This window comes from Eptesicus fuscus, chromosome 18 (genome assembly GCF_027574615.1).
Source record: "Eptesicus fuscus isolate TK198812 chromosome 18, DD_ASM_mEF_20220401, whole genome shotgun sequence".
In the NCBI taxonomy this organism is placed as follows: Eukaryota; Metazoa; Chordata; class Mammalia; order Chiroptera; family Vespertilionidae; genus Eptesicus; species Eptesicus fuscus.
This window is the reverse complement of record NC_072490.1, coordinates 25,083,202-25,101,231: the sequence shown is the minus strand read 5'-3', so window position 1 is coordinate 25,101,231 and position 18,030 is coordinate 25,083,202. Positions and strand designations below refer to the sequence as shown.

Sequence of the window (18,030 nt, the reverse complement as noted above, 5' to 3'; positions counted from 1 at the left end):
CTGCTGTAGAAGAAGTGTTTCTCAAACCACTTGTGGTGAAGGACAAGGCATTTTTATGTCTAATCCTTGGGAGACTGATACTTCTGGTCATCTTGTACAGTAAGACAGCATCCACTGTTCATGCGCTTGCATGCTGTGTCATCCTCAAATTGCTTTAACATTTCCTAGCTGCTTCCTCTCAGTTTCTGTATTTCTCCCTCCACAGCCCAGTTTGTGAACTCGCACCCATCCAGTGGTGACACTGGAGTGCACTGGCCTAGAACCTTGCTCCTCCAAGTGTCATTCTTGGGCCAGAGTATTGTCATAACTGGGGAAGCTGTTAGAAATGCAGAATCTCAGCCTCCACCCTGGGCATACTGAATCAGAACCTGCATTTCAACAGCCATGTGTTGTATGCTCTCATGCTCTGGGAGCAGCACAGGACCGTGCTGTCTTTACACCCTCACACAGGTCTCCAGGGTGGGCCAAGGTTGGAAATAAACCTGGGATAGCAGAGAAAACTTTTATTTAAATGCTCATCCTGGAGACCATCTAAGAGTGGCTACACTCCCTTTAGGTTGAGGGAGTGTGGCTCAGGAGACCTCCAGTAACCCTGTGCTTTCTAAAGTGCTGAGATTTGGGCTAAAAGACATTCTATCATGAAAAAAGGTGTCACCACATTATGACCAAGATATAAACGAGGTGTAATCAGATGTGTCCTAGCCCTCTCTCCAACTCACCGAAAGTCTAATTCACATATTTGGGTTAGTTGTAGATACAAAAACATGTTAGCTTATCAACACTATTGACCGAATAATGTGTTAAAACCAACAGGAAAAACAAAATAATGACTTACGTCGGACGGAGTACACAAATGGCTTTAAAAACTTCACAATATAATCCAGATCTGGTGGGTGAATCCTCCCAAGCTGTATCAGATGGTGATCAAGTGGGTAGCTGGCTAACTCTTCCATGTGGTCCTCGTGTGGAGAGCCCAAGGAAATCACAAATATGGCATAGCCTCGACACTTGGCTCTCAGAGCCATCTTCTTTAACAATTCCTTTCTCTCGTGATTTTCCCCAGCTGAGACCACAAAGATGACCTTATGTTTTCTCAGGTTGGGTGCTTCTGGGAAGAGATTCTCCATGGTCCACAGCAGGGCATGGCCAATGGTAGCTTCTCCATTGAGCTGCTGGAGGGAATTCTGGATGTGGTTCTTCATTAGGACTTGGCTGTTATAAGTTGTAAATTCGAACTCTGTTTTGACTGCACCCTTCTTTCTCCTAGAACTGTCCCAAGGCGAATAGCTCAACAGGGCAATCCTATCGCCAGAGCCTGAGATTAAAGGGTCTGAAGCAATGTCGAAGTTGTCGAGCATTGAGCTCACCAAGTCTTTCATAACCTTAAACTCACCACTTGCTATATTCTGAGAATTGTCTAAGAGGACGGCTACATCCATGTGAGAATTTTCAGGCAACAGAATCTCTTTGGTGCAAGCATTTGGAAAACATTTATCTGAAAAATACGCAGAGAGACTCATCAATGTTCAATGTTGCACAAGACTGTTGTTTGAGATCTTCAAGTGGCTCAGTGACTGATTACCAAGAATTAATAATTTGACCAACACTCCTTCAATCTCACATCATTTAAATTAGTTTTCTTTCTTTCTTTTTAAAGTATTATCTTTATTCTTATTTATTTTTTAAATTTATCTTTATTGTTGCAAGTATTACAGATGTCCCCCTTTTTCCCCTATTGACCCCCTTCACTCTCCTCCCCCTCACCTCCTCAGGCTTTCATCTCACTATTGCCTGTGACCATTAGCTATGCATATGCTCATATAAATTCTTTGGTTAATCTCTTACCCTCTCCCTCTCCTACCTTCCCTCTGAACTAAATCTGTTGCATGCTTCTATGTCTCTGGATCTATTTTGTTCATCAGTTTATTTTGTTTAATGAGGAATTTTCAATGTCCCAATATTTCTGTAGCAACTAGTAGACAATTTGGGAAGGTCTTTGTTAAAAGCAGATGTGGGTAGCCTATATACTTGGAATGTACGAGTCATTTCAAACTCAGAAAATATTTTCAATATTTTACAGGCTTTTGATACAAACTACCAAACTGTCTCCAAGAAAAGCCATATCAATTGGAATAATCTTCTACACCAATTTTCACATTCTATGGAAACTGCAAATATTACAGAGATTGAACCCTTGACATATGGTGTTGGAAAACTTAAAACAAAATTTGCAAGAAAAATAGAAATCTCTGAAAAGTCATATTTAATAACTCATCCAGAGGGCATTTAAGTGTTTCAGCACAATAAATTCTCCTCACTGGTCTTACCATAGCAAAGGGTACAACGCTGAAGTCTTTCTAATGGTTCATGGTCCCCATGTGAAGGAGCTGGAATCACCTGGAATGTTCCAGTGTTGTCAAACTGTATTGAAAATAATAATAATATGCTTATTTGCTCACTTTTTTTTAGTTATTAGAAAGCAATTGTGCACCTACTTTAAATATTAGTTTGAAAAACATCCAACCAATTACCATTACCTTTTTTATAACCTTTTGCTCTATGCAATGCATCTTTAAACAAACAAACACACACACACACACACACACACTCCCCCTTTTATCCTAAACATAATTCAAAGACGAATATAGAACAGGTCACAGCATCCCTATTTTCTGGTGAGAAAACTGCCACAAGATGACCACCAGCTTCATGCATGGGGGCAGGTATTAAAATCTCACTCTTATTTCCAAGCCTGCAATTCTGCACTGAAGTTTTACATGCTTCTGACTGTGCACCAGCTGATTATGTACTGCACACCAGCTTCTGACGTTGGGTCCTGCAGAAATTTTACACTCACAAGTCTTCCTTGGCCTCGTTAAGGAGTGATTCCAACTATGTCCACCCTGACCACACTATCTACGAGAAGGCACATTTTTCAGATGTCCAGGGGACTTCCCAATCACAAATTCCAATTGGAAGTCTGCTCTAAAAGACAGTAGACATTGAGTCTATGCAAAATTCTTGTTTGTGCACTGCCTGATTTTGTGTTTCTTGATTACTTTTTTTTTGCATTAATGCTCACTAAAATGGACAATATGTAGCATGAATTAATTCACTCATTCGTGGAGACAATTACTACTTATTGGGCATTTACTATGTGAGGCACTGTGCAAGGCAGAGGCTTTTTTTACAAGGAGATAAAGCTATCATTCCCAGGTAGTGATGAAGATATCCCTCAATCCACAAAGATGCTTATATTTTTTTTTCTCCATCTCCATTGGGAAAGTAAAGGGTTTGGAAAGTCACACCTTCTGTTTTTCTGTAAAGTGCAAAGTGAACATTTGGAAATATTTATAATCATTCCAGCCTTATGGTTTGAAAGTATTTACTACATTCCTACTCTCTACTTTTTATGAAATTGGATACTTTGGATGTTATTTGTATTTGACCTTGTTGGTCCCCATGTAGAGATAAAATGCTACCTTGGTAAATCAAGGAAGTCTATTCATAGAAGTATATCATGGGTTCATCATTCATCCATTCATTTATTCATTCAGCAAATATTTATTGAGTGTCTATAATGTTCTCGGTGCTGGGGATACAGAAATGAACAAAGGAGATAAAATCTCTACCTTACATGTTTGTGGGGGGACATATATCATAACATAACAAATAAGTACATTATATAGTATGTTGGGAGATAATTATTTTTAGAGAAAAAAAACTTTGACTTTTTACAATCCTTTCTGTGAGGATCCATTGTGACTCTCTCGGGGCTCCTATTTCTAAAAAATTCTTGCGTGCATTATGAGCAGATTGATTCTCTTCATTATTTTTTTTACAGTAGAAATATGAGTATTTGTATGAAAATAGACCTTTATAACCCATTGGATGACATGAGGGCTTCACACCGTTCCAGAAACATGTATTTCATGAATAATTTGGGCATATGGAAAAATAGGAGAACAGTAGATGGAGAAGTTCTTCAATTTTGGGGGGAAGGACAGGGAAGCACTGATCCCATAAGAATCTGTGGATCCAAAAGGGAAGGAACCTCTCTTGGGAAAAATGTTCATATACATCAAATGTCTCATATCATCAAAGATCCCCTAATCTTCATCCATGACAGGTGAAGACCAGCTGTTCAATGAGATACAGGGAACAGATGACATATTGGAGAATCAGATGGGCAGAGGGCTGGTAGAGCACCATATTCTCAGCCCTTTCACTCAGACAGACCTGGGTTCAAATCTTGTTTAGCCATGTAGTAGCCGTACAGAGTTGGAGAAGTCACTCAAACTCTCTGGGCCCCGGTTTCCTAATTTTAAAATGGAGATAACACTGCACTGACTTCAGAGGGTTGTGACAATGTATGAGTATGTGCATACATCTCTAGGGACAGTGCGTGGCACACGGCAAGAGCTGAGCAAATGTGGCTGCTATTATTACTGACTGCTGTTATTATTTGATAGTAGATTTGATGGACCCTGGCAACCAAAGAGTAAACTGCAGAGGGACTCAAGAGGCCACAGATCTCCCTCTACGCCCCACCACTGCCACCCTGCTAGAACTGCTATCTTAAAAATGAAGTTGCCAAGAGAAGTTCTTACCCCAAAAGCCTCATCCAGGAAAGCCCTGTCATTAAAAGCAAAGACTGCTGGACTGATATCCAGGGCGCTAAGCTCCATGGTGGCTGTGATGATGGATGACTTGCTGGATGCTTGTCCATTGCTAAAAAACACAGCAACCCTCCTCACGTTGGCTCCCGCATACGTCCGCTTGAGCACGTTCCGGGCCACAAACCTCATCGCATTACCGATGTCTCGGGCTTCCGTGGGGACTTGATATTTTATTTGGGAAAGAAGCTGGAGGAGTTGTTTCTTGGTATGGTAGTCGGACCAACGGATGAGATAGCTGGTGCCTGAGTCATAGGCAACCACAACAACTCTCGCTCCCACAGGGCAATTATTTTCCCTGATGTTAAGGTCATTGACAATAGAAATGATCATATCTCTCATTTCATTAAATCTCTGTTCTGTGATACCATGGGACTGGTCCAGGGCAAATACCAGCTCTGTTGGATATACTGGACACTTTTCTACAAAAAAAATGAAAAACAGAAGTATTAAGTTATCTCACTGGACCGAAGAGCCTTTCCCAATCCCTTTACTCTAGTAAGGATGGCTCACACCGAGGTCTAGGAAAACGCAAGTGTCACATACAGCTCTAGAACTGGAGGCACCTACGTGTACAGGAAGGAACGGCATCTGCTTTGCTAGCTTGAAGATGTTGCATAAAGATAGACCATTAATATTTGGCTACATAAAGTGCAGACTTCTCAGCCTCCCTTTCCTAGCGTCTGTCTAGCAAGATACCTGGCAGATTTCATTCTAATTCATAAAGTTTTATAGGGCACTTACATGTACAAAGTTTTGTTTTGTTTCAGAATTAAAGTGTATGGTGCCATACTTTGTGATATGGTCAACGACCCCTGCAATCTAAGGCGCCATGCACCACCGATTGCAGTCCAGGCCCCGGGAAGACCGTTCATGGCAGGGGCAGGCTGACAAGTGGTGGTGCTCAGTGAGATGCACAGTGGGTACTGGTGAGATGAAAAGTGTGGGTCAGAGGGAAGAAAGGAGACACTGCCTGTCCAAGAAGCTGGTGTCCAGGGGTCAATCAGCAAACAGAGCAATAGAATATGGTCAGCCAGGGAGCCCTGTCACCGAATCCTTCGGCAACACAGGGCCTACTTCATGACCAAATTGAGTTATAAATCGTGACAGGACCTAGAAAGAACAACAGTGTGAAGGGGCTGAGGCCTGGGGGTTGGGGAGAGTCATTCTTTTACAACCAGGTCAAATATGACATGGACGGTTATAGTCCAAATCAAAAGATAGAAGAGTCTGCATAGAAAAGACGTCCTTTATCCCACAGGGGTGAGTGTTTCTTCAAATTGGTCTTGTTAGAACACAGTAATAATTTCAGTGAGACACATAGTATGGTAAGAATACTCACCTCTCCAACAAGCTATAAAAATGAGAGAGAGAGAGAGAGAGAAAAGAGTCAATTATGGTTTCAGAACACAGACTAAACCTAATCCAAAACAACAAAATTCCAACAAAGCTTAATATTTGGCTTGACTCTAATTACACACGAGGCTAATGCTTAAGTTACGGGAAGCCACAGCTGAAGGATTGAGGGAGACATACACAGAATTTTATTAATTTGTGACCCACTCTGACCCTTTCTCCTTGTGAGTCATGGCCAGCAGACTTGAGCAGAATTTAGATTGAAATCAGAAACACTGATCACTTGTCTTAGAAGCAGGATAGATGGGCCTCTGATTAAATGGCGAGATAGCTAAAATCCAATTTGTTTTGTATCTCTTCTTAGAGCCTTCTGAGAGTCATTCAGCAAAGCAAGGCTAAAATATGGGGTTTTATTTTCTTCCCTGGTGAACACCTTGGGAAGCTCTATTTTCCTGCAGAACTGTGAGGATTTCCAAATGAATTTTGTCTGGACTAAAAAATACAGCTCCTGCGTTTGAGCAATCTCAGTAACTAGAGAGCAGAGGGAAAGCCCCCAAGGGTTTCTCCTGAGCAAAATAGCTCTGGTTTCTCTAAGTGAATTACTCTGTCAGATAAAGCAGGAAAACGTCAGTCAATCTCTAAGTAAGCACAGGCCTGGCAATTTCCATATTCATTTTACTCAATTCAATTCCTAGGAAGCAATGAGTCACTCCAATATAATGAAAGGTTTTATTAGCACTGACAACAAACTGGCCTCCCATCCTGCCGTCCCACAGCGCATGCTCCTCTCACATCAACCCTATCAGCAGCTTTTGTCTTTAGCCTCTGCCAGCAGCTAGCACATGTAACCCACAGCCTCCTCTGCATCTCCAGGCCTGAAAAAGATCCTTTTGTGTTTCATAGAGAACTTTTTTATTTGTTAACCTCCAACCCAGCTAGCTATGAGGCTAAAAGCACAGACGCCAGAAATAGACAAACTGTCTGGGTTTGAATCTGGGTGACTTTGGAAAAACTAATTGAACTCTTTTTTAAAAAAATTTTAATTGGTTTTTAGAGAAAGAGAAAAGGAGAGGGAGAGAGAAACATCAATGTGGGAGTAAAACATCCATCGGCTGCCTCTTGCACACCTCACACTTGGGGATTGAGCCTGCAACCCGGGCATGTGCCATGACCTGGAATCAAACTAGCAACCCCTTGGTGCACTGGATGATGCCCAACCAACTGAGCCACACTGGCCTGGGTGAAACTAGGTGACTCCTTTTAGTGTGTTTCTTTTTTAAATGTTTCCCCCCCCCCCTAAAAATCCTCATTATGCCTCTCCCTCCACAGCTCTAATCATTTGGGTCCTTCTCTTTCATTCTCAACCATACTCCCCTCTCCACATTCCCCCCAGCCTCCTAGATCACTTATTCCATTCTGGGGTTTAGGGTCCTGGCCACCAGCTCAGGACTCAGGCCCGATCCTGGGTTCATCCCTTGGGGTTCTGTTTCTGTCTCTCTAGATTTCCATTCTTTGGAACCTCATCCATCCACATGGCTCTAAGGACCACAAACACTTGAGGGACTTCAACATTTGAGTCTCCTTCCTTGACTCTCTCCTTTATTACAGCTCCATTTCATCTGCTGCCTTGTTTCATTGCAATTTAGGGCTTACACAACGTTCCTCTTCCTCTAAAATGTCTCAAGTCATCAGAGTTTTCCTGCCAATTGATTCCCTTCACAACCCCTCTTCTGCCTCCTGATCCACAGTGATACTAAGCCTCTCCCCATCTGGCCTTCAGGGATTTTAAATTTGTTTTAGTTGTTGACGTGTCCTTGTCACACACTTGCAATGGCTATGTTTTCATCCAGTCTCCTACAGTAAATTCTCTCCAATTTTCCTATTTTACATTATCCTGATTGTGATTGTATAAGCATGATTATAAACCACAATGCAAACATAAAGACCAACCACCTAAAATTCTACCCACCTAACTCAATAAGTTGTTACACTTTTTCTACCTTCTTCTCCAGTACTCATTTCTATGTATATACTGTATATTTACCTCTATGTAAACATAATGAGGATCCAATTTAATTTTCTGCTCTTTAATGGCAATATTTTTCATATTCTGATTGTCTTCATAAAACCATATCTGCTTAATATTTTATCAGAAGGTGATGCACAATAATGTAATAAGTGTACAGAGTCTGAGGGTGCAGTTATTTTGCTTTAATGAATATTTAAACAATCATCTGTACCCATAATTTTTTCCTTGTTTTGCTTTATTTCCTTGGGATAATTGTTTAGAAATGAGTTACTGGGTGTTTTCTACCTTATATCCACCTTTTCATAAAGAAGACAGCCCCTCTATTTGTTGACGTCTGCTTTACTCCTTTGCTGAAACTATGTCTTGCCAGTCCCCATCACTTCCCCATAGTAGGATTCAATCACCCCCATCCAAGGAGCCTTCATTAACTGAGTAACTAACCAACTAAACCCAAACTCCCATGCACATCCCTTTAACACCATGTTCTCTCAGGCCTTTGCACATTATTGTCATAGGAATGTGTGAACTAATTCACACACCTCGTGAGTTAGTCTCTATTCCCCATGGGCATGTTGCATGCCATTTACTTATACCCCTTTTCCCCCACCTTTGATGTGAGCTGTTCCCACAGCAGGCACTCAGGACAAGCCTGCTGGGGGGGATGTCTGTCTTCCCCACCAGTGAATCCAGCCTACCGATCATGCATGCCCACACTGCCTTCATCCTAAGTGCCCTCACCAATCATGGAAGCTCTTGCTCCCCAACACACAGATACTCACGACTGTGTTCCCGCACAAACCGGATCAGATCACATTGCTATAAAGAGAGAGAGAGAAAGAACAGAAACATGAGCAGAGTGGCCATATTTATTTGCCAGTGGGTAGATGGGTTTTTCTTTCGTGAATAAGGAGATACATACAGAATATACAGGCATCCCCGCTGTGCCTTTAGGGCCCTAGGAAAACAAAACCAGAGCAAGTTATTGCTATGTGAATTGGAGTCTTTAACGTCAAAACAAAACCAAAGAAAAATACCGTCATTCTTTTTTTTAGTTAAAAATTATGTTCTTGGGTACATTTATTTTATTTCAGAGCGATAGAAATCTCTGAATATGAATGACCCCATTTTGGTATTTTGGGAAAGTTTCCAAAATGGTGAAGGAATACAAATGTTTGTCAACATGTATTATTCACAGTGGCTAAGACATGGAAACAACCCAAGTGTCCTTCGATGAATGATTAGATAAAGATGTGGTACACACATACAGTGGAATACTACTCAGCCGTAGAAAAGATGAAATGTTGTCATTTGTGAAAACATGAATGGATCTTGAGACTATCATGCTAAGTGAAATAAGTCAGATGAAAAAAGTCAAGAACCATGTGATCTCACTCATGTGGGATATAAAAAGAAAGCAACAAGCAAACAAACAAGACAAACAAAAATTCATAGACACAGACAACAGTATGGTGGTTACCAAAGGGAAAGTGGGGTGAAGGTAGAAAAGGGTAAATGGGGTCAAATATATGGTGATGGAAAACCTTTTTTCTAAAAGGCGCAGCTGGCAGAGAGGGATTAAGTTTTCCTGAACGGGTGGGTTACAATGCTCTTTCCCAGTTAAATAAAGAGTGTCAAGTTCTTTGTTTCAGTGTCAGATCAATAAAGCTAAAGTCTGCTCAGAGTGAACTGAATTATTATATTTCTTAAAGATATTTGTACTAAAGATATAACACTTAGAAGTCATTTCTCATCAGAAAACCTGAAACTGTAAACAGAAGTCTTCCTAAAGCATGGCAAAAAGGAATTTATTGAGAACTCAGAGATACAGGTTGATTAAGAATCAAGGAGTTTGAGCCCGGCCGGTGTAGCTCAGTGGGTGAGCATCGACTTATGAACCAGGAGGTCATGATTCAATTCCTCATGGTTTGATTCCCTGTCAGGGCTTGGTCCCCAGGGTGGGTCGTGTAAGAGGCAGCCAATCGATGTTTCTCTATCATCAATGTTTCTATCTTCTCACCCTCTCCCTTCCTCTATCTAAAAAAAAAAAAAATTAAACAAAATCAATAAAAACACATTTTAAACAAAGAACAAAGAATCAAGGAGTTTAAAATGCAGGCAGCACCTATAATCTCTACAATGTGTAAAAGAACCAAAGACAATTACATAGGAAAATGAGCCTTACACAAAGGAAGAACAGACACATTAAGCTCTTACTAGTAAATGCTGAGAGGTTATAAAAGAAAGGAGTACAATTAATTACTGAGATGAATCGAGAAGGTTCCAGAAAAAAGGCAGTCCTTTCTTGACAGCTTAAGCTTTTCTCTTTTCCCCTTCTTCCTTCCTTTTATCAGAATCCAGCTTCTTCTTGGCAGGTGACTCTCAACATGTTTGGGCACATGGATCCCTCTGAGCAACTGGTAAATGCTAAGATGCTGGCTTCAGAAAACGCTATTATTACATGCTCATACTCATACAATTTCACTAGCTCAACCACAAATGTCAATAAAAGAATCTTTGTTCTAAATGGCAACTGGGTCATCTGTCCATCGATTCATCCAATAACCAGTTAAATGTCTGCTGAATGCTGAAGTGCCCCCCACTATGATGCTGGTGTTAACCAGAACTGTCGTGGCATCCATGATTCTACCCATGGGAGAATATCTTATTCCTGACCCAAATCAGGAAATTATGCATCTCATTAAATAATGCTGAGTCATATCCTTCCCTTTACAACTTACGGCAGAAAACAGAAAAGAATGCACAGCCACATAAACAGAGAGAGGAACAGTTTCTTACAGATATTATAGAGGACTAGAGGCCCAGCACGCGAAATCGTTCGAGACCCAGACCTGGTGTGCCGCCACGGGACCCCAGACCCGCCACACCGCGAGACCCATCAATGCACCTCCTGGTGGCCAGTCGTTTGGTTGTTATGGTGTTACGGCCACTGGCCTTTTATAATATAGATTAGAACTCTGGGGAGTATGTTCTAAAAGACTTAAGAGTAAATTTGAGCAAGTTTTTAGGCAGAGGCTGAGGATCAAGGGCCCGAGACAAAGAAGCCACATTCTCCCAGATCAGCAGGAACAAGCACAAGACCAGGAAAATATGGGATCCCCCCAAAATGAGAGCTCCAGAATCTGAACAAGAGATGAATCCAAACTGGACCAGATTGGTTCATAGACTAGATTCTCACCCACACAACTAAGAATATTTACCAGTTAATACAAAAGAAATAAAAGATTGTAGCAGAGTATCCATTATAGGTAGTTGATTATCATTCTACTATGGATTCAGTCGTCTACAAAACACCCATGTTTTTTGTTTCCCTTATAAAGTCCCAAAGTAAGAGACTACTCCAGGTAGTCAGAAAATATTCATAAAGCACAAAACAAGGTAAGTAGTTTCTTCACTCCTTACACAATGCCTCCTACACAAAACACAGGTGCTGGCAACATTTAGTTACTACTGACTGTGCTCATCAGGGGAGAGAGACATGTATATTAATCTTTACCATAACATGAGTGAGACTAAAATAGAGAAATAGATATTTATCAGAGAGAGAAAGATGTGCTACACTCTGTCCAGGAATGCTTCCAAAGGTGACATTCCTCTTATGATGGAATCATAGTGGAAAGTTGTAGTTATATTTCCAAATATCTCTGAGTTTACATTTTGAGGACAGGAAGGTAATATTAATGGTTTGGGGAAACTCTATCAACTTGCCCAACAGGATGAAACTTTATGAAGCTTATGTAACCCCATCCCTATTTTTAGAACATCAGTAAAAATAAAAATAATAATAGTAGCAGCTAATATTTGCATTGAACTTTATAGTTCATATGTGTGTTTTTTTAATATATTTTATTGAATTTTTGCAGAGAGGAAGGGAGAGGGATAGAGAGTTAGAAACATCAATCAGCTGCCTCCTGCACACCCCTACTGGGGATGTGTCCACAAGGTACATGCCCTCTACTGGAATCGAACCTGGGACCCTTCAGTCTGCAGGCAGACGCTCTATCCACTGTGCCAAACCGGTTAGGGCTATAGTTCATATGTTTGATTATGTGATCCTCCCAGCTACCATTTGAGGTGGTTAGCATAGGATATGTCATCTCCGTTTTAGAGGTAAACTGTGACTCCGTGGCTGGCTAAAGGGCACACAGCTAATAAAAAGCAGAATTTGGACTTGAACGCAGTGCTTCTGACTTTAAATTCTGTGCCCTTTCCATTTTACATCCTAGAAACCAGTAGTACATGTGACTCAGTTCTCACGGCTATACTTACTCTCCGTCCAGGGGGGCCGTGGGTTCCTTGAGATCCCTTTACACCTTTCAAACCTGCAGTGAGCTGCAGATGAAAATATGTGTTATTTTCCACATCATCTAGCCAGGGGACGACCTCAGTTTAATAAGACAATTAAAAATAAATTTTTAACAAAGCAACTACTAATTCAAGTCCAGTAAATTCCTTACTTGTAACACAGATGTCCATTCTTAATCATTGGCAAACATCCATTTCCTTCTTAGCCTCTTCATTTAGGGACATACTTTGCTCTGGCACTAGTTGTGCATTTAAATCTAAATTAGTTATAAACTAGGATTGGTGCAAAAAAAATAAAAGCAAATGTACTAGGGCACCCAGAGATTTAATAAAAAAACAACAACAACAACAACAAAAAACCTTTCATCTGCAAAGGATCAAATACAAAAAATAATTGCCCACATACATAAGGGGAAATGGGAGGGCTGTGTCATTCCCATACGTTAAGGTGATGTTTATGGAGCTAATGAAATCTATCCAGCCAATGGAAAGTATCTGTTGAATTGCATCCCTTTCAGCTGATAATGACTGCTGATATTCCATTCAAACTTTAAAATGAAAGGACGTTTTCTCAACATTTTGTTTTTAAATAAGTATAACCTTCTACTCTGCACTTCACTAATTAGATCTCAACAGCTTTCCGTAAAATGAATACCCCAGATGACCTTGGTTATGGGTAGTGGGATTGTAAAAAAAAAAAACCCTCAGGGACACCGTGGAAAGATGTCAGCTTCATTTCCACTCATAGGATCAATATTCTGGGCTGTAATGTGTGCCTTAGAGAAGACTGGATGACGCAGACAATCCTTGAAACAGCCAGATATCAATCTGTAAATCTTTATAATAGTTCAGAGTCACAGAACCATAGGCTTTCAGAGCTGAAAATGACCTTTGGTGTCATTTAGTTCAACTCTCATATTGTAGAAATAGAGACCCTGAAAAGGTGTATTGAAGATCACACAGCTAGGAAGTGCAATTTTAGATGTCCTTGGGATGGATCAATAATCCACATTTATTATTGCAACACAAAAGCCAGAGTTTTCAAGGAAACATGTTTTTATTTCTGGAATTATAGGCTACTTACTCTTAGTCCCCTAAATCCTTTGGGTCCAGGCTCCCCAGGAATTCCAGGATTGCCAATTTCACCCTGAAGATTCAGATATAAGAAAATCAATGGGAAATATTTGCTGTGAAAGAATAAAAATAATTATCTCCAATAATTATTAAATCTAATTGATCTTATACCTATACCAGACATTAATCACTAAGAGTCAATTTCTATCATTTGGAACTAAGTCATTGATACACTTAGATATTCTATAAACTATTTAAAATTTTCTAAGAATACAAATTTTTATGTATAAATATGTATAATGGCTATCTACTCAGTTAATAAAAATACCTAAGAAAAATGCTCAAAATTTAGGTAAAACATATGGAACATTGACTACATAAAATACTAAATAGTGAATTACTTCCTAAATTTATGAATCAATTCTCAAAAAGTTGAAGGTAAAAAAAAAAATTTACTCTGACCATGGGAGAACTAATTTTATCATTTACTTATCTATGTGCTAATTTCACATTTATCCCCAAATTGAATAAGCTGTTTTTCCCCCTTTTTCAGTAAATTAGAAAATTGGTCCTCCACAATGAGAACTCTTGTCCTAACAGTTATCTGTATAGTCCCTTCTTGCACCCTTCTCTACCTAAGGAAAGAATCTCTTTTGGTAATTCATCAGTTAAAAGCACTTTTAAAAGAATCCAAATATTGTCTTTTTTTCCTGGAGTTGATTTGATTTGCTTAATTGGACACCTTTTAAAATCTATATTCTAAATTTTAATTTGAGCATCAACTATATGGAAGACACTCTTCTAGACAAGACACTTAAAAAAAAAAGAAAATCTTAATATGTAATTTCAGTGTATAAAACAGATATAACACGAACTACTCTGATTGAAATGGAGGGTGTGTCTGGTTGTAGAACATGGAGATGGGTTTCAATCTGGTAGATGGTGAGGAATTCTGGAGATATTTGATCAGGAGAATAACAAAATTAAGGCTATGCTCTGGGGGGAAATCAAGTGATAGTAGTGTTTGGGATTAACTGAAGCAGGGAGAAGTGGGAAGGAGACCAATGAGAAGAATATTGTAATCTTTCAGGTGAGAAGAAATAAAGGCCACAAAAATGAAGGACAGATAGCAATAGCTGAAGCCAACAGTTTTTTTTAAATATATTTTTTTTATTGATTATTAGAAAGAGATGAAGGGAGAGAAACATTGATGTGAGAGCGAAACATGGATCGCTGGCTCCTACATGCCCCCTACTGGGGATCCTTTTGGTGCATAGGATGACATCCAACCAACTGAAACCACACCTTCCAGAGCTGAAGACCCAAGTTTTGAATGAGATCACTGAGTCAGAGAAATCAAGAAGAGGACAAAGAACTAAACTCGAGAGGACACCTAGAGTTAGGGTTTCCAGACAAGGGACATCAGGCAACGAAGAACAGGACAATCTTTTCCAATTTAAAGATTCATAGGTATAAATACAGTCCTTTTTTCATGAAGCCCAGGCAAAACAACCGCCTTGCTTTTTTGTTTGTTTCTTTGAGATCCATAAGTTTATCTCCATTCTTAACTAAAAGGTTAAGATCATGCTTATCTTGCCTAATAATAGACAAACATGTAAATTGACCGTACCTCCACTACACCCACAGCCAATCAGAGTGAGTATGCAAATTAAGCCAACAAAGATGGTGGGTTAATTTGCATATGCAGTCACGGAGCAGCCAGGAGGGGCGGAATGCCTGCTATGAGGGGGAGGGAGACAGCGGAGGGAGCTACAGGAGCAGTGCTCCAAACAGAAGCGAGGACTTACTTGCCGGCTCCCAGGTGGGCCAGGAGCAGGGACTTGCCGGCTCCCGGGTGACTGGGAGTGAAGCCAGGGGAAGGAAGGCCTTTTCTTGCAAGAATATCATGCAACAGGCCTCTAGTATGCATATATGCATAACCCATGGTCACAGACAATAGGTTAGTGAAGGCCTGGGTAGGGGGAGGGAGCAGCATGGAGGGGGTTAATGGGGGGGAAAAGGGGACATCTATAATACTTTTAACAATAAAAATAAATAAAAAATTTTTAAAAAGATCATGGTAATTTCAAAAGGTCATGTGCACAATACCTTTTGCCCCATATCTCCAGGGAATCCTCTTGCGCCCTATAATTTTCAGCAGAAAACATAAATAATTCAACACAAAACTTCTGCAGTATGATCATTTTTTTTTGTATTATGTAGGTTTGATTCATCAATGAAAGAAATAATTGTTTTCCATATTTACCTGTATTCCTTTTCGTCCTATATGACCATAGCCTGGGATGCCATAATCTCCCTGTGAACATATCAATTCATTTCAATTTCTCAAAATTAAAAATTAACTGTATCCTATACTGGGCAGATTATATGTCAGGAGAGAAGCACTGAGGGCTTCCAGGGGTACTGAGACCCTGGCACAGCTGGAGCCACTGGAGCAGGTGCCCATTTCTTGGCCCTACTCCCCTCTTCTTGTTGTTGCCCTAGAGTTTTACAAGAATGGGAGAGAAAAGGGTAGTGATGTTTTTCAAGTGACATGCATCTATATGGCCACTGTTGGTTGTTAGAATATTGAAGTGCCCATTCTAACTTATCCAGAACCCTCTCTGCATGCCCCCTTTCCCTCTGGCTGTTCTGCCTCACTTTCACAGATCAGCTATAGAATGAGAGCTGCAGGGGATGGGAGAAATGTCCCCACATCTACCTAGGAGGTGCTGAAATACCTTCACTCCTCCAAATGGTGCCAGCCCCCTTCTCTTTGCCTCAGAACTGAGCACTTGGAACAGGGGAAGGACAAGGGTCCTGAAACCTCCTACCTGTTTTCCTTGCTGTCCAGGTTGCCCCACTGGCCCAGGATCTCCAGGAATTCCAGGTTCTCCCTAGTAAATGGGACAAGAAGAGTTTCAGATTGGTAAAATCAAACCTAGCTCCCAGAGTAGGAAGCTCTGTCCACTGGATGGGAGACAGGGTTCTCAGGGAGAGTTCAATGCTATGTGAGGAGGTGGGGTGTAGAGAACAAATAATGATGTTCCCAAAGGTAAGCAGAAAACATCAGCAGAACCCATAGCTGGACTCAAGGACTGCTTTCCCAGGGTTACAGAAGGACTGAAGGAGAAGGCAAGGAGTGGAAAAGTTACTCTAGGGAAAAATCGTTCATTTGCCCATCCAACCGTTATTTATTGTTGTGGAAAATAAACCATTGAACATAGTAGGTGGGCTCCTGGTTGGAAAGAGAGACAGAGAGGCAATTCTAAACCTGTGTGATAAAGTTCAGGGTGCGATGGCATCAAAGAAAAGGGGAATCTAAATTATAATTGGTGGGGCTGGGAGGCTAGTTACCTGAAAAAGGAGCATGGATGCTGAGGCTTAAAGGATGAGATGGAAGGAGGGTCAAGGGAGGAGCTAGAATAATGCAAGTGGAGGGAAGGCACTGGTGAGAAGCCTCGGGCAAGCATGCAGGAGGGAGAGGAATTATGAAGCCTGAGAGTTAAACATGGCCCATCAGCAGAGGGCCTTCTAAGCTACTCTAAAGTCTAGAGATTTTACTCAGGGCCCTGGGGAAGTTAAGAATGGCTACATAATTTGTGGGGCTCAGTGTAAAATGAAAGCACAGGGCTTCTGTTCAAATAGTAAGACTTTCAAGATGGGGGACAGCACAACACTAAACCAAGCTTGGGCCCTTCTAAGCTGGGCCACCATGTGACTGCCCAGGTTCCAGGCCCCTGAGCTGGCCCTAGGGGAGGGAGCTGCTGAAAGGATTTTAGCAGGGTGGCAAGATTATGACCAGAAAAGGTATGTTGAGTTGAGAACTACATGCACAAGTAGACTTGAGTTGACACTCCCTCCACGCCCACCGCCAGCCCTTCCAATCTCCTACTCTCAGCTCAACTTTGCCACCATGGTTTTCAAAGTTGTTTTATGATGGGTGAGATCACTGTGTCCCTCCTAGTGAAATGGGGCAGTTTCATGGAGAGGTAAGCAGTTACCTCTCAATGGGAGAAAAAGAATGTATTAGCACCATCCTGTTGTCTGCCTCAATGAGTTTTGTTTGTTTATTGTCAGAGGAGAATAGGGATAAATGGGTCAAATATATGGTGATGGGAGGAGGCTAAACTTTGGTGAGCATACAATGCAATATACAGACGATGTATTATAGAATTGTGGACTTAAAACTTATATAAGCTTATTCACCAATATCATCCCTCCAAAGTTCTAAATAAATAAATAAATAAATAAATAAATAAATAAATAAATAAAATCCCATCGATCTATTAGCAGAAAACTGGTGGGTGGTTGATGGCGTCTGGATTCAAACATGTGAAGAATTAACATGAAAATCAAGAAAAGAACAGAAATAAATTTTCCTCTCAGTATTTGAAATCTACAAGAAATAACACAAACTTTTTTCCCCGAAGGTCCAGGTCTTCCAGCACTCCCTTCAGCTCCCGCTGGTCCAGGAGAACCCTGGAAAAAAGGGGGAAGTAGAAATGGAGCGCTGCAGCAATGCTTAGGAAACCCAGTAGATTAGGCCTGCTTTTCTTCATGTCATCTCCA

At 40.8% G+C, this 18,030-nt stretch overlaps 1 protein-coding gene across 1 annotated transcript in view; it reads right to left on the bottom strand.

The window, feature by feature from the left end:
• The window catches only part of COL6A5 (collagen type VI alpha 5 chain), an 81,610-nt gene that overhangs the window by 24,339 nt on the left and 39,241 nt on the right, over window positions 1–18,030 (bottom strand). The window contains exons 23-34 of the mRNA XM_008153260.3: window positions 17,878–17,940; window positions 16,293–16,355; window positions 15,725–15,775; window positions 15,568–15,603; window positions 13,469–13,531; window positions 12,349–12,411; window positions 8,981–9,016; window positions 8,841–8,877; window positions 6,019–6,030; window positions 4,611–5,098; window positions 2,328–2,421; window positions 836–1,495 (exon numbers count right to left, since the gene is read on the bottom strand). Of these exons, the coding sequence (XP_008151482.2) occupies window positions 836–1,495; window positions 2,328–2,421; window positions 4,611–5,098; window positions 6,019–6,030; window positions 8,841–8,877; window positions 8,981–9,016; window positions 12,349–12,411; window positions 13,469–13,531; window positions 15,568–15,603; window positions 15,725–15,775; window positions 16,293–16,355; window positions 17,878–17,940 (1,666 nt within the window). The remainder of the gene's footprint in view (window positions 1–835; window positions 1,496–2,327; window positions 2,422–4,610; window positions 5,099–6,018; window positions 6,031–8,840; window positions 8,878–8,980; window positions 9,017–12,348; window positions 12,412–13,468; window positions 13,532–15,567; window positions 15,604–15,724; window positions 15,776–16,292; window positions 16,356–17,877; window positions 17,941–18,030) is intronic.